The sequence below is a fragment of the Malaya genurostris genome, chromosome 3, assembly GCF_030247185.1.
Source record: "Malaya genurostris strain Urasoe2022 chromosome 3, Malgen_1.1, whole genome shotgun sequence".
Lineage (NCBI taxonomy): Eukaryota > Metazoa > Arthropoda > Insecta > Diptera > Culicidae > Malaya > Malaya genurostris.
In genome coordinates, this window is record NC_080572.1 from 85,902,782 (window position 1) to 85,919,670 (window position 16,889).

The 16,889-nt window shown below is 39.8% G+C and overlaps 2 protein-coding genes across 3 annotated transcripts; one reads left to right on the plus strand and one right to left on the minus strand.

The window, feature by feature from the left end:
* Positions 1 to 15,163: 15,163 nt before the first annotated feature.
* On the plus strand, positions 15,164 to 15,895 carry LOC131438314 (waprin-Thr1-like). 2 transcript variants are annotated; one of them, XM_058608229.1, is made up of 4 exons: positions 15,164 to 15,304; positions 15,368 to 15,430; positions 15,492 to 15,656; positions 15,718 to 15,895. In XM_058608229.1, the coding sequence occupies exons 1-4, from the start codon at positions 15,301 to 15,303 to the stop codon at positions 15,822 to 15,824; spliced, it is 339 nt and encodes a 112-aa protein (XP_058464212.1). In that variant the 5' UTR covers positions 15,164 to 15,300; the 3' UTR covers positions 15,825 to 15,895. The 2 variants fall into 2 exon arrangements, with proteins under 2 accessions (XP_058464212.1, XP_058464213.1); XM_058608230.1 differs by having other exon boundaries at positions 15,216 to 15,304; positions 15,371 to 15,430.
* On the minus strand, positions 15,810 to 16,562 carry LOC131438313 (uncharacterized). Its single transcript, XM_058608228.1, has one exon. The coding sequence runs from the start codon at positions 16,422 to 16,424 to the stop codon at positions 15,882 to 15,884; it is 543 nt and encodes a 180-aa protein (XP_058464211.1). The 5' UTR covers positions 16,425 to 16,562; the 3' UTR covers positions 15,810 to 15,881.
* Between the last annotated feature and the right edge of the window lie 327 nt (positions 16,563 to 16,889).

Below are 16,889 nucleotides of genomic sequence, written 5' to 3' on the forward strand. Positions count from 1 at the left end.
CTGAGACCGGAGCGTTTGAGGTTTTGTACAACGCTAAAGGTCTGCTCTTATTACTAGCGACTGCTCCACTTGACGACCGAAGTCCAAATGAAAGCATTGACGACTGCTGCTCCCGACGATTGAAGTCCAAATGAAAGCACGACCGTTTGAGCAGACCCTGTCAGCTTGAAGCGATCTTAATCTTCAGTTCAGCAACGGCATCACATTCAACATATCATGTCAATTGTATGAGTGCGAAGTGCTGCTGTTTTGGCGCGCACGAATTATACATTTCTTTCCCCTACTTCTGTACGAGATTCGATGCGGACTCGCCTGAGGGCACCATGCACGAAAAAAAGGATGTTGCCAATGATTTGTTCGGGAAATGTGAGAGCTGGATATCTTGTTAATATGATGTCTTTGGTTTGAGGCTTTATGCCACGCGAAAGGTCTGCTCTTATTATTGACGACTGCTTCACCTGAAGATTGAAGTCCAAATGAAAGCACGACGTAAGCGTTTGAGGCTTTGTACCACGCAAAAGGCCTGCTTTCATTGCCATCTGCTCCACCGGACGACCGAAGTCCAAATGAGAGTTGCGAACTGAGCGTTTGAGGTTATTAACCACGCAGAAGGGGCACTCTCCGAAGCTGCTGGTTGAATTAATCATTCCCACGACGTCCGCTTCCATCCAACGCACAAGAAAAAATGATCGATTTTCGCATTTTTTTTGCATAAATATCTGTTTATTAATCTTATTTTTGTGTATTACATCAACATTTTACAGTACAAGTGTTTTGACCCTTTGGCCTTTCATCTTTGTTGTTCATACGATTCGTTATTAATATTAGGTGTGTTAGTTACTCTTGTTTTACATACTAATGTTTAATCATAATATTTATTTTATTAATTTTTAAAATGTCTACCTACTTACAACGTACAAATTTTGAATTATTCGTATTTCAGAGATTGAGCACCTCTCTTCAAATTTCGTGCAGTATTGTTCGAATTTTTGTTCTAGTATATCCAGTGAGGCCATCTCATGTACTTCACTAGTCCTTGTCCAAGGGGGTAGATTTAGAATCATCTTTAAGATCTTACTTTGAATGCGCTGAAGCCTAAGTTTGTGTGTTCGTGCACAGCCCCGCCAAACAGGGACTGCGTATTCAATTGCGGGGTAGATGATTTGTTTATAGACAGCCATCTGATTCTTCAGGCATAGTTTAGATGTTCTACAAATCAGCGGATACAGAGGCCTAATGAGTATGCTGCATTTTTGAATGATTTTGTCAACATGTGACCTGAATATCAGATGTCTGTCAAAGGTGAGTCCTAGATAGATAACTTCATCGGACCATTGAATGACCTCATCACCGAATCGTATTCTGCATTCGTCTGATGGAACACAGTTTTGGAGATCTTGAATGTGGAAACAAGATGACCTGAGTTTTTGCTGCATTGATCACAATTTTCCAGCTTGTAAAATATTCCGTTAAAGCGTCCAGACCTGTCTGTAGTTTATTCTTCAGAGCATTAATGACACGACCTTTGTAAAGAATGGCAGTATCATCAGCAAATTGTGACAGAACACCATCACCCGGAAGAGGTGGGATGCCTGATGTGAAAATGTTGTATAGAATGGGACCTAGGATACTTCCCTGGGGTACACCAGCAGGAATAGTAAATCTTTCTGAAAGTGCATTATTCAGAGAAACCTGGAATGCTCTATCTGCAAGATAATTTTTGATAATTTTAATAAGATACATGGGAAAATTATACCGATGCAGTTTGAACACCAGTCCATCGTGCCACACATTATCGAATGCCTTTTCAATATCCAATATTGCCATGGCAGTCGTTTTGGACACTGATTTGTTTTGCTGGATGACGTTGTTAACCCTTGTGAGTTGGTGGATGGTGGATCTTCCTTTCCGGAACCCAAACTGTTCTTCCAGTAATATATCCTGTTCATCTGCGAAAGCAAGAATTCGCCTTTGTATTGACTTTTCAAACAGCTTGGATAGGGCAGAGAGTAAGCTGATGGGCCGATAGCTCTTGGAAAAGGAAGGATCTTTCCCCGGTTTCAAAACTGGGATAACTTTAGCTAACTTCCACATTGAAGGGAAGTAACCAAGCTCCCAGCACCTGTTAAAAATTTTAGCTAAGAAGACAAATGAGCGAATACTCAAATGTTTCAGCTCAATGTTGAATGTGTTTTCGAAACCGGGGGCCTTCATATTTTTAGATTTTTTCACAAAAGCCATCAGCTCATTCGCAGTGACTCTACTTTCCTCAGGAACCAAGCTGTCTGATTGGTCAACCTCAGCTACGCTATCAGCAACGGCTCTTTCATATGGACTAACAATGTTAAGTCCTAAATTGTGAGAACACAGAAACTGCTGGCCTAGCGCATTTGCCTTCTCTACTGGTGTGATTAGAGGTATTCCTTCAGCTGCGTCCTGGGGTGACATCAGAGGAGGAATAGGCTTCGGTTTTTTCTTAAGCACCTTCGTTAAGGACCAGAAGGGCTTTGAATGTGGGAGAATTTCTCGATGCTTTTGCTGGAAGTTCCTGTTGCGAAGCTCAGATATCCTTTCCTGGATTATCCTAGTTAAGTTGTTATAAGTAGTCTTCCTATCTAGGATGCCAGTTCGTTGATACTGCCTCCGGTAGATATTCCGAAGTCAGATGAGTTTCTTGGTGACACTGTCGATTTGAAGAGAGGAACTCGGCACTGGAACCGTCCTATCACGAGCGACTGTGATTGAATGCTGGAAGGAAGATAGGGCTGCATCGATTTCCATCGGGGAATTAAGTGGCAATGCGATATTAATAAGTTGGTCGGCGATTTGCTGAAATTGGACCCAATCGGTGCGATAATAGTTCCTCCGAGGTTGAATTGGCACTGTTTCTGGTGAAGATCCCAACGTCAATATTACTGGAAAGTGGTCAGAATAGAGCTCGTTGAAGACAACCGGAGAGCTGTCTATGGCGATGTTGCTGATGAATATATCCAAAATGGAATGAACTCCCGATCTGGAAAGTCGCGTTGGTTGATCCGGAGCGAAGATGTTGTATTGTCCAGCTTCGTAATCTTCGGCAAGTACGAATCCGTTTCGATTCTGTCTTCTGTTTCCCCACAGCTCATGCCGTGCGTTCAGGTCCCCAGCAATGATGAATTTGTTCTGTCGTCGAGTGAGCATAGCCAGATCTCGCTTCAATGATGCACACGTACCATCTCGAAGATTGGTTTGTTTGGGGCAGTACGCTGCAATGATGATGATGGGTCCCATCGTCGTTGTAATCTCAATTCCGATGGCTTCTATGAGTTGCAATTTAAAGGCTGACAGAAGCCTGTGCTGAATGGATCGTTTAATGGCAATGGCAACTCCCCCTCCTCTGGTAGTTGCCCTGTCGAGCCTGTGAATCCTGTAATTGGAAATAAAAATAGAAATTTCAGGTTTAAGATGAGTTTCAGTTAAAATAGCAATATCGGCATTCTTCTCTTGAAGAAAGTCGGACAATTCAGCAGTTTTGCTCCTGAGTGAGCAAGCATTCCAATTTACTATAACCAACTCATTATATTGCATATTCGATGATGAATTTGCCTAAAGCGTTGATTTGATCTAACCGCGTTCTGCAGTTTCGTAGTTTTGTTGTCATTGTTTCAAAAATGACGATCAGTTGTTCAGCAGAAAATAAATCACCAGAGTCATCCACCCATCCAGGAGGGATTTTTGAGGAAGATTCTTTTTGTGATCCAGCGGCTGAATCTTTTGGATTGCTGCGAGGAAGTGGCGGCAAATTCGGAATATCCCTCTTCGGTGGGAGCCGTGGGAAATTAACTTCATCCTTCTCTGGAACATTCTTGCGCGTTGATTGTTTGCGGGACGCCTGTTGTCGAATTTTTGTGAACTCAGCACGTTTGGGACACGATTTGCTAGTAGATGGATGGTCGCCATCACAGTTTACACATTTTACAGCGATATCATCTAGTAGGCAATCGTTGGTATTGTGTGGTTCGGCACATTTCCCGCACCGACTTTTCATGTGGCAATTCCTCGCTCCATGGCCGTAGTTCAAACAGTTCGTGCACTGTGTGACATCCCGATGTACCGGTTTATACTTTTGCCATTCGATGATTATGTGAAATAACGATTTAATCGTTTTCAGTTGACTCATGGTGATGGAGCCCTTCTCCAGATGAATCAGGTACAGTTGATCTCTAAACTTTTTGTCCGTATTATGTCGCTTCATTTTAAATACCATCAAAGGCTTTAGTCCAGCCTCCGACAGTGCCTGCTTTAGTTCGGCTTTCATCATGTCGGGTAGTCCTCGAAGTACAACCTTCATAGGTTTGTTGACGGCAATATCGTGTGTGAAGTATTCCGCTTTTGTCTGCTTCAGATAGCATTCCACTCCTTTGAAGTGGTTCAAAGCCGGAACAGTTATTTTGTAGCTTTCAGTACATAAACGGATTGTTGCCTGTAGTCCTTTGCTGATCAGTGTGTTGAAATCCGAGCGTAGAGTCGGGGAAGCCCTTCAGGTAGAAAGGCGGCATTGTTTCCTTCTTCTGCAGTTCCTCTTCGACATCTACTGGCAGATCAGCATATTGGTTTTTACTCAGCAAACGGTCGTTTACCTGTACATCACTTGGCTTCAGACGCTTAGCATCCTTTGGATCCTTCTCGGATCTATGGCGGTTTTTACCCATAGCTTGGGTAGGTAGACAACTGCGAATAAAAAATAAAACAAAATCGAAATTAGTCGTAGTAGGTTATTCGTCTATCCACATTGAGTGTTAGATGACGAATTATCGATTTTCGACCATGGTTCCCCATTTATACGCAGTTAGTTGATGATATGTGCCTGACTACCACAAAATTGTCGTCCTTGCGCGAAAAACCCTAACGAAAGTAAAGAGTTTTCCGCGTTGTTTTCAAATTTTGAGAAAATTTAATTTTTGAGTTGTTTATATAGTTATCTCACACTGTTCAAAATAGTATCGTAAATTCCTGATCATATTTTTGATGAAATAATGAAAGAATTATGTTGCTGCCATTAATACAAGTCGAGATATTCACGATTAAGTTCTGCACATTCTTCCATGTGGCTAATTTTGAAAAGGCACCCCATAGTAAAGTAAGTCGTATTCACGACAAAACTGATTTTGTGGTAGTCTTAATAAAGACTGATTAGTTCGAAGAATAGTTCTTTGAATAGCAAGCCTTAAAAAAGGTTGATTAATTTCTTAATCTTGAAAAAGGCTGATTAATTTCTTAGTCTTGAAAAAGACTGATTATATTAAAATATCACATTTTGTATAGCCTTGAGAAAGGCTGACTAATTGTTAGTCTTTAAAAAGATTGTTAGTGATTCAGGTAGCGTAGAATAAGACTGAAGCCTTGAATCAATGAAACTATTGGTAGTCAGAAAAAAAATCCAGGAGCCAATAGCTATACGCGTGCGGTGCTAACGACTGTTCAACACCGACTGCTATGTGTAAACTCATGAAATAGTTCATTAGTGTTTATGATAGTTTTCACGACAAAATATTGATGTACCATTATAGAAAAAAGTCGAAACAAACACCACTACCAACACCAACACTACCACTACCACCACCACCACCACCACCAGCACCAACACCACCACCACCAACACCGGAGTATCAAATATACCAAAATTTACAATTCTAACCACACCATTTATATCAACCGCTTATGCATCCGTGGCATCAGTAGCAATGGCCATGGCTGCAGCAACAGCAACAGCCATGGTTGCCACAGCCACTACAAATACTACAACAGCCACAACAACATCTACAACAACGGCCACAACAACATCCACAACAACGGCAAACATCCACAACAACGGTCACAACAACATCCACAACAACGGCAACAACAGATACAACGGCAACAGCAATCAGGCGTAAGGTGAAGCTGGCTTCGCTTCCGAGAATTGGTTAGTTTTTAAATATAATATAAATATAAGTGATTTTATGATTGTTTATTTTTCTTTTCAGAGTCTGAAGAACGTTTGAACAATTTGTCTTGTATGGTAAATAAAATATTTGATAAGTTCAATTGTTAATCTATATCTATATAAATATATAAAAAAAAGATCAGGTGTGTAATGTCAAAGACATAACTGGATGTCGTGAATACGAATAAAACTGACACTCTTACTTTATACTTCCGAATATCAATTAGTTGATCGATTGTGTGAATTGTGCAAGTTTTGCCCTTTTACACTACTAGAATTTGAAACGATACATCTGAACTACAATACAGATTAGTTACATCAAACATTCTGACACAAAAATATTACAAAATAACCAGTATAGTTCTTTATGATAAAATATTGGTAGTTCTGAAAAGAACCTTTTATGAAGACGTGCGTGAAGGGCCAAATTGTTCAATTTTCTGAGATATTAAACACTGATTGGATATAAACGATTTTAAACACTGTTGCGAATTTAGATCCTTGAAAATTGCAAAAAAAACTGATCATATTATCTTAGATTTGCACTGCACTGCTAATTTTAATTTTCGATTTACAAAGAAGCAATCTTTATAGTTCTTTATGTAACATTTAGAGCCATTAGAAAGGCTGATTTTGCATAATGTTGCACATTGTTGTCCATTTCCCGTTGTATTTTGCTCCAATGCAAACGACCACCAACAGGATGATGTAATTGATCTTCTTCGAAGGGAAACTGGCAATGCGACCTGAGCGTTTAAGGTTTTGTACAACGCTAAAGGTCTGCTTTCATTGCCAACTGCGTTGCGATCTGAGCGTTTGAGGTTTTTAACCACGCAGAAGGTGCACTCTTCGAAGCTGCTGGTCTCACGACGTCTGCTTCCATCCAACGCACAAGAAGAAATGATCGATTTTCGCATTTTTTTTTTTTTTTTTTTGCATAAATATCTGTTTATTAATCTTATTTTTGTGTATTACATCAACATTTTACAGTAAAGTGTTTTGACCCTTTGGCCTTTCATCTTTGTTGTTCATACGATTCGTTATTAATATTAGGTGTTTTAGTTACTCTTGTTTTACATACTAATGTTTAATCATAATATTTATTTTAATTATTTATAAAATGTCTACCTACTTATAACTATCCTTAACCTAATACGTACAAATTTTGAATTATTTGTATTTCAGAGATTGAGCACCTCTCTTCAAATTTCGTGCAGAATTGTTCGAATTTTTGTTCTAGTATATCCAGTGAGGCAATCTCATGTACTTCACTAGTCCTTGTCCAAGGGGGTAGATTTAGAATCATCTTTAAGATCTTACTTTGAATGCGTTGAAGCCTATGTTTGTGTGTTCGTGCACAACCCCGCCAAACAGGGACTGCGTATTCAATTGCGGGGTAGATGATTTGTTTATAGACAGCCATCTGATTCTTCAGGCATAGTTTAGATGTTCTACAAATCAGCGGATACAGAGACCTAATGAGTATGCTGCATTTTTGAACGATTTTGTCAACATGTGACCTGAATATCAGATGTCTGTCAAAGGTGAGTCCTAGATAGATAACTTCATCGGACCATTGAATGACCTCATCACCGAATCGTATTCTGCATTCGTCTGATGGAACAAGTTTTGGAGATCTTGAATGTGGAAACAAGATGACCTGAGTTTTTGCTGCATTGATCACAATTTTCCAGCTTGTAAAATATTCCGTTAAAGCGTCCAGACCTGTCTGTAGTTTATTTTTCAGAGCATTAATGACACGACCTTTGTAAAGAATGGCAGTATCATCAGCAAATTGTGACAGAACACCACCACCTGGAAGAGGTGGGATGTCTGATGTGAAAATGTTGTATAGAATGGGACCTAAGATACTTCCCTGGGGTACACCAGCAGGAATAGTAAATCTTTCTGAAAGTGCATTATTCAGAGAAACCTGGAATGCTCTATCTGCAAGATAATTTTTGATAATTTTAATAAGATACATGGGAAAATTATACCGATGCAGTTTGAACACCAGTCCATCGTGCCACACATTATCGAATGCCTTTTCAATATCCAATATTGCCATGGCAGTCGTTTTGGACACTGATTTGTTTTGCTGGATGACGTTGTTAACCCTTGTGAGCTGGTGGATGGTGGATCTTCCTTTCCGGAACCCAAACTGTTCTTCCAGAAATATATCCTGTTCATCTGCAAAGCAAGAATTCGCCTTTGTATTGACTTTTCAAACAGCTTGGATAGGGCAGAGAGTAAGCTGATGGGCCGATAGCTCTTGGAAAAGGAAGGATCTTTCTCCGGTTTCAAAACTGGGATAACTTTAGCTAACTTCCACATTGAAGGGAAGTAACCAAGCTCCCAGCACCTGTTAAAAAGTTTAGCTAAGAAGACAAATGAGCGAATACTCAAATGTTTCAGCTCAATGTTGAATGTGTTGTCGAAACCGGGGGCCTTCATATTTTTGGATTTTTTCACAAAAGCCATCAGCTCATTCGCAGTGACTCTACTTTCCTCAGGAACCAAGCTGTCTGATTGGTCAACCTCAGCTACGCTATCAGCAACGGCTCTTTCATATGGACTAACAATGTTAAGTCCTAAATTGTGAGAACACACAAACTGCTGGCCTAGCGCATTTGCCTTCTCTACTGGTGTGATTAAAGGTATTCCTTCAGCTGCGTCCTGGGGTGACATCAGAGGAGGAATAGGCTTCGGTTTTTTCTTAAGCACCTTCGTTAAGGACCAGAAGGGCTTTGAATGTGGGAGAATTTCTCGAAGCTTTTGCTGGAAGTTCCTGTTGCGAAGCTCAGATATCCTTTCCTGGATTATCGTAGTTAAGTTGTTATAAGTAGTCTTCCTATCTAGGATGCCAGTTCGTTGATACTGCCTCCGGTAGATATTCCGAAGTCGGATGAGTTTCTTGGTGACACTGTCGATTTGAAGAGAGGAACTCGGCATATGTTGTACTGGAACCGTCCTATCACGAGCGACTGTGATTGAATGCTGGAAGGAAGATAGGGCCGCATCGATTTCCATCGGGGAATCTAGTGGAACATTGATATTAATAAGTTGGTCGGCGATTTGTTGAAATTGGACCCAATCGGTGCGATAATAGTTCCTCCGTGGTTGAATAGGCACTGTTTCTGGTGAAGATCCCAACGTCAATATTACTGGAAAGTGGTCAGAAGAGAGCTCGTAGAAGACAACCGGAGAGCTGTCTATGGCGATGTTGCTGATGAATATATCCAAAATGGAATGAACTCCCGATCTGGAAAGTCGCGTTGGTTGATCCGGAGCGAAGATGTTGTATTGTCCAGCTTCGTAATCTTCGGCAAGTACGAATCCGTTTCGATTCTGTCTTCTGTTTCCCCACAGCTCATGCCGTGCGTTCAGGTCCCCAGCAATGATGAATTTGTTCTGTCGTCGAGTGAGCATAGCCAGATCTCGCTTCAATGATGCACACGTACCATCTCGAAGATTTGTTTGTTTGGGGCAGTACGCTGCAATGATGATGATGGGTCCCATCGTCGTTGTAATCTCAATTCCGATGGCTTCTATGAGTTGCAATTTAAAGGCTGACAGAAGCCTGTGCTGAATGGATCGTTTAATGGCAATGGCAACTCCCCCTCCTCTGGTAGTTGCCCTGTCGAGCCTGTGAATCCTGTAATTGGAAATAAAAATAGAAATTTCAGGTTTAAGATGAGTTTCAGTTAAAATAGCAATATCGACATTCTTCTCTTGAAGAAAGTCGGACAATTCAGCAGTTTTGCTCCTGAGTGAGCAAGCATTCCAATTTACTATAACCAACTCATTATATTGCATATTCGATGATGAATTTGCCTAAGGCGTTGATTTGATCTAACCGCGTTCTGCAGTTTCGTAGTTTTGTTGTCATTGTTTCAAAAATGACGATCAGTTGTTCAGCAGAAAATAAATCACCAGAGTCATCCTTTGCTTGTGGTTGATTATTGCCCCATCCAGGAGGGATTTTTGAGGAAGATTCTTTTTGTGATCCAGCGGCTGAATCTTTTGGATTGCTGCGAGGAAGTGGCGGCAAATTCGGAATATCCCTCTTCGGTGGGAGCCGTGGGAAATTAACTTCATCCTTCTGTGGAACATTCTTGCGCGTTGATTGTTTGCGGGACGCCTGTTGTCGAATTTTGGTGAACTCAGCACGTTTGGGACACGATTTGCTAGTAGATGGATGGTCGCCATCACAGTTCACACATTTTACAGCGATGTCATCTAGTAGGCAATCGTTGGTATTGTGTGGTTCGGCACATTTCCCGCACCGACTTTTCATGTGGCAATTCCTCGCTCCATGGCCGTAGTTCAAACAGTTCGTGCACTGTGTGACATCCCGATGTACCGGTTTATACTTTTGCCATTCGATGATTATGTGAAATAACGATTTAATCGTTTTCAGTTGACTCATGGTGATGGAGCCCTTCTCCAGATGAATCAGGTACAGTTGATCTCTAAACTTTTTGTCCGTATTATGTCGCTTCATTTTAAATACCATCAAAGGCTTTAGTCCAGCCTCCGACAGTGCCTGCTTTAGTTCGGCTTCCATCATGTCGGGTAGTCCTCGAAGTACAACCTTCATAGGTTTGTTGGCGGCAATATCGTGTGTGAAGTATTCCGCTTTTGTCTGCTTCAGATAGCATTCCACTCCTTTGTAGTGGTTCAAAGCCGGAACAGTTATTTTGTAGCCTTCAGTACATAAACGGATTGTTGCCTGTAGTCCTTTGCTGATCAGTGTGTTGAAATCTGAGCGTAGAGTTGGTGGGAAGCCCTTCAGGTAGAAAGGCGGCATTTTTTCCTTCTTCTGCAGTTCCTCTTCGACATCTACTGGCAGATCAGCATATTGGTTTTTACTCAGCAAACGGTCGTTTACCTGTACATCACTTGGCTTCAGACGCTTAGCATCCTTTGGATCCTTCTCGGATCTATGGCGGTTTTTACCCATAGCTTGGGTAGGTAGACAACTGCGAATAAAAAATAAAACAAAATCGAAATTAGTCGTAGTAGGTTATTCGTCTATCCACATCGAGTGTTAGATGACGAATGATCGATTTTCGACCGCGGTTCCTCTTTTATACGCAGTCAGTTGAAGATATCTGCCTAACTACCTCAAAATCGTCGTCCTTGCGCGAAAAAGCCAAGCAAAAGTAAAGAGTTTTTCGCGTTGTTTTCAAAGTTTGAGAAATCTTAATTTTTGAGTTGTTTGTGGTTATCTCACACTGTTCAAAATATTATTCTAAATTCCTGATCATATTTTTGATGAAATAGTGAAAGAATTATGTTGCTGCCGTTAATACAAGTCGAGATATTCACGATTAAGTTCTGCCCATTCTTCCATATGGCTAATTTTGAAAAGGCACCCCATAGTAAAGTGAGTCGTATTCACGACAAAAAATAAAAACCCTGCATTTTGTTCGAATCTTCAAGCAAAATCTGAAAATTATCACCATCGCTTAGTTCAAAGCTCGCCACTCGGGCAGCGCAGCGATCGCAAAAGAGTTGGTTGGATTCTTCAATAGGCACAAACATTTTTAGTGCATAAATTTTGGTGCCAAACTTAAACATTTCAAAATGTGACACGCAGATAGCGCAGCAATCGTTGAATTTAAGGCACCAAAAAAAATTGGTGCCTTGTAATTTAGTGCCTGACTTTATACAAACATAGATTAATGGTAAGGCAAGTAGACATTGAAAAGCAAGAACTACTGAAAATGTTTACTTGATCCTTAGGCATATTCATTTCATAATTGTATTGTTTTACCCACCGGTTGACAAAGAATTGACAACATAAAAACAATGAACCGAAAATTGACCTCATAAGTGATTGAGCACGACTACGCTTTTCATTTGACAAACATCAATGTTACATTTTTTTGGAATATATTCTTAAACCAAAAAAGTACGGGTGTGTAATGTCAGAGACATAACTGGATGTCGTGAATACGAATAAAACTGACACGATTTCTTTACACTTTCGAATTCGAATTGATACTTGATCGATTGTGTGAATTGCGAAACTTTCCCTCTTTTCACTACTAAAATTTCCAACAATTTTTGACGTCGATTATCTCATTTCGGATTTGCATATTTCATTGAAAGAAACTATCAAGAGGCAGTACAGGATTCATTTCTGCCTTTTAGAAGGACCAAATTGTGGAATTCTCTACACGGGCAAAACTCCGATTCTAGAAATGAGCAAAATGAGTCATGATTTGGGGAAAATAATATATTTTCATGTTATGATAATACACCATGATTAAAATTTCTCGGATGATCCATTCGGACTGATTTCGATGAAATTTAAACGTAACGCACTCGAAGTTGTTGGGTATAACTTCAGGCGTGTTTCTGCTACGATGGTAATTTTTGCAACATAAATTCAGGTGTTATGTGACATTTTTGCAACGATGGTCATTTTTGCAATATGAATTCAGTGAAAATCACGACGAACTTCTTTTAAAATTAAATTTTAAAGAATTCTGTTTTCTGAACAGAAAACAAAGATGAAAAAAAAGGCGGGTGGGTAATGTCAGAGACATAACTGGATGTCGTGAATACGAAAACAACTGATATGTTCCTTAACACTTCCGAATATCAATTAGTTGATCAATTGTATGAATCATGCAAACATTCCCCTTTCCCACATTTTTCGCAAAAACAAAGAAGGCTTCACTGGATCTCGATTACTGTGAATTTCACACAGCGAAAAGTTCACAAATCTAACCAAACTGTTCTAGATTTGCACTAAACTGAGGATATTTCCCTTCGATTTGCGAACAACAAATCCTAATAGTTTCTTAGAAAACTTTTAGAGCCATTAAAACGGCTGATTTTGTGTAATGCTCTCCGCCGTTGCTTTTTCACCAATGCAAACCAATGACTGGCAGCTGTGACGTAATCGCTCTTGTCGGAGGCGAAACTAGCTTTGCAAACGACACAAAATATATCTGTTCGCAGTGGCGATAGAATCCAAACTGATCCAATTTTTGTTAAGAGATTTCCTTTTATGTGATTTTGTTTGTAGCTTTTTCACTAATGGGCGGTTCTAACGGCTATAAAAATAGCCGCATACAGAATTTTAGTGTCGATTATTTTATTTCGGATTTGCATAATTTATTGAAAGAAATTATCCGGATGCTGTACGGGATTCATTCCTGCCTTTCAGAAGGCCCAAATTGTGGAACTCACTACGATATTAAACACTGTTCGGAACATTTTTCTCGAACGATTTGTTGTACAGCAGCAGATATTTTGTTCTCTTCCTCAGAACGCGTTCTGATTGGCTGGTGTTGACATGGGTCAAATGAGACAGGTTTTTCAATAGTGTCCTATTGAAATACTTCAATGCTTTTTCTTTACACGTTTCAGTTGAAAAATTTCGATTCTATTGGTAGTTAGATTATATAAATCCTTTCACAGATCACTAAGCTATGAGCTTTAAAAATACGAGAAAGGCAAACGCGCCTTATGAATTATCCTCTTTGATACTCGTTTATACCAAACATTTCAGAAAAGTTTAATTTTGAATTATTTGAGATTATGTCACACAATCGAATATTTTATCATAAAATTGTGATCATCACCCCTATTCTATACGTCGATCGATTCGAAATATTCCGATCGAATGTGCAATTTCCATTCTGCATTCCGTTCGAGTTGGGTATGAACTCGAATTTCATTCGTTCGAGTTGTTAAATTTTCGAACATTACTCGATCGACTTGCGTACGTATTACTTATGTTCGGTTTAGAATCGTTCTAATTTGTTTATACAAGTGTGACGGTTTCGTTTACTAAGAAATAAATAATATAAATAATATAGAACGTGTAAGTAGTGTTGACAGCTTTGATGGTTAGTGTTCGAAATTTCAAGTGTTCCCGAACGAATCATTCAAGTCGAACGGAATAAAGAATGCAAAATTCGAACTCGAACGAAAGTGTAGATTCGTTCGTATCACAAATCCGTCGGATTGCAGAATAGGGGTGCATATTTCCGATGGCATGTAGCAAAAATTATGTTGATTCGTTAGATACAACAAGAGATATTCACGATCAAAAACTTATCACTCTCTTAGAGGGTAAATTTTGAAAAGGCACCCCATAATAAAGTAAGTCGTATTCACGACAATAAAATGAAAGAATTTTTGTTTTTGAAAAACGACGACACAAGAGATAACGTGTTTACTTGCATTCATTACTTCAGTTTTGATTTTATGTTTCAGAATTTAAACGTTTAAGCAAAGAAGTAATCTTAATAGTTCTTTAGATAACATTTAGAGCCATTAGAACGACTGATTTTATACAATGTTGTCCACTTTTCGTTTGTTGTTTTCTTTCTCTCCAATGCAAAGCACCAGCAGCTGATGCAATCGTTCTTGCTTGAATTGAAACTAGCTTTGCGTACAAACCGACACATCCGCGCGCAGTGCTAAATGATGCGAAACTGGTTTAATGCGTCTTCTCGCCTTGACGACCGGAAGGCAAATGAGAACTACGACCTGAGCGTTTGAGGTTTTTAACCACGCAGAAGGTGCGCTCTCCGATGCCGCTGTTTGAATGCGTCTTCTCGCCCCGATGTCTACTTTCATCCAACGCACAAGAAGAAATGATCGATTTTCGACCAAGGTTCCCCTTTTATAACGTTCAGTTGAAGATATGTGCCTGACTACATCAAAATCGTCGTCCTTGCGCGAAAAACCCCAGCAAAAGTAAAGAGTTTTCCGCCTTGTTTAAAAATTTTCTGAAAACCTAATTTATGAGTTGTTTGTGGTTATCTCACACTGTTCAAAATATTATCCTAAACTCCTGATCATATTTTTGATGAAATAGTGAAAGAATTATGTAGCTGCCATTAATACAAGTCGAGATATTCACGATTAAGTTTCGAAAAGGCGCCCCATAGTAAAGTAAGTCGTATTCACGACAAAATCTTAGAGGGTTTGGATTTTTTTCATGCACATACGGTACAAAGACACATTTAGAAATTGAAAAAAACCCGAAGATCAACAAAAGAAAATCATTCACTAATCTTTTCCAAAATAAATTTACAACTGTAAGTACCTACAGTCGATCCTAAGTGGTTTCCTCATATACGGTCGCAATGTAACAATGGAGCAAGGAAGACAGACAACTTTATTGCACCGGCAGCTATGCGTTCAAATAAACTGACCCGGCTGAAGGCTGAGAGTTTTTGCCCTACGTTATTTATTTGAGAACAGGTTCGTGTCTCACGGCAGTATTTTCATCATTCTTGTTCGGATCGTTGAGTTGATCACAGCAATTTTGCTTCATCAGTGCAAGCAAATTTTATCCTAATAGAATGGGTACTATAGTAATTCGTTAAACTGTGATGTAAATGTTTGATTGGAATATTTGTTTTATTACAGCAGTAAAAATTCTAGTTTCATGTTTCGCAATTTTGGCTCTTCTTGCCACGATCGACGCTGCCTGTGAGTATACATTTAAAATTTTTAATTGTGAATAGTTTTCCATAAGTTTTCATTATTCTAGCTTCCGGTCAGTGTCCACTCGCGTCTAAAGTACAAACATGTTCTCCCAAGTGTTTGAGCGACCTGGATTGTAGCACTAGTGGCGGAAAATGTTGCCCTAATTCATGTAACTACAAATCTTGCGTAAGTCCCAATCAGCTGGTTCAGGGATCGACTGGGAACAAGGGTAAGTATCGTTGCAACGCACTGCGTATGCCCAGTACTTCATGGAACACTTCTTTTTATAGGACAATCATCTGGTTCCGGCTCGTACTGTGGTAACACCAAATGCAATTCATATGAGACATGTCAGTTGGATAAAACCACCAAACGTCAGAAGTGTGTTCGATCATAAACATTTATTCAACGTATTCCGGTTTTGATACATTACATAAAACACATTAAACTAGAACTAGTTATTTTCAACTTTCTTGGCTATTTTCTTCGCCGGCCTTGCGATATCATCGGCTGTGATCGAGTATGATCCGGATAGAGACGATGACACGTTCGCTTTTCCGTTGGGGTCTACCCGGGGTCCATCTCCGATTGGGATTGTTATTTCCTTCACTACCCGGTATCCTTTGTCGTCAGCAACGTAATGAACTTCGCGCTTATAGAAACCGTCACTGTACGCGTACATTCCTTTCAATGCTAACCCATCGCGTGTTTCCTGTCGTGTCACGGTCTGATCGTTAATTGAATCGTTAATTGAAGAGTCGTAAGAATATTGGGCGGATTTGGCCTGGATTTCCTCTAGGGTTTCATCATGCTGCTCTCGTTCGCTCTTCTTTGCAAGGACACTAGTATTCACGCTATCTTGTTGCTCGTGGTCATCCCGAACAGGAACGGCTTCGGGTCGTACTCCTACCGGATAGTTGACTTGTGGTGCTGCATAAATCACGGCAGCTAAACACACTACTATCGCAAACACAAACCTCGATGACATTGCTTTCATTTGTAATCTAAAAACAACACTAAATCGCTTCCTTACCAAACTGTTCCATATATTGAATTTTGTTCAAGGTAAACCGAATGTCCAATGCGTACCGACAACAGCGAACCTCTTCATGACTCTTCTTAATTGTATCTGGTTTATGTACCAGTTGGGCGATGTCCAATAGCCAGAGGAGTGTACCGCTGATGGCACTTATTGATGGAAAAACAAGTTTTACTTTTATGCGATCTTTGAGTCCCGAGTGGTGTCCGTAACAGTTCAAAAGTTCAATAAACCACAATTTAAAGAATGTGAATACAGCAAAGAAGTGCAGTTTCAATGCCACGCTTGATAAATGCCATCGGTCGTGCATTAGCAAAGGAAAAAGGTCACAGATTAGTAATTGTCTTATTTGCATTATTTATACAGGAATATCCTATTGATAATATGCTATTAAAAGATCCCAAGAACCAGACCTGACTGAAA

Coding starts and splice junctions, on each gene's coding strand:
- LOC131438314 (XM_058608229.1), top strand. Junction 15,431..15,491: donor TGCCACGATCGACGCTGCCT/GTGAGTATACAT, acceptor TCATTATTCTAG/CTTCCGGTCAGTGTCCACTC. Junction 15,657..15,717: donor GGGATCGACTGGGAACAAGG/GTAAGTATCGTT, acceptor TTCTTTTTATAG/GACAATCATCTGGTTCCGGC.
- LOC131438313 (XM_058608228.1), bottom strand. CDS start 16,424: ATGAAAGCAATGTCATCGAGGTTTGTGTTTGCGATAGTAGTGTGTTTA.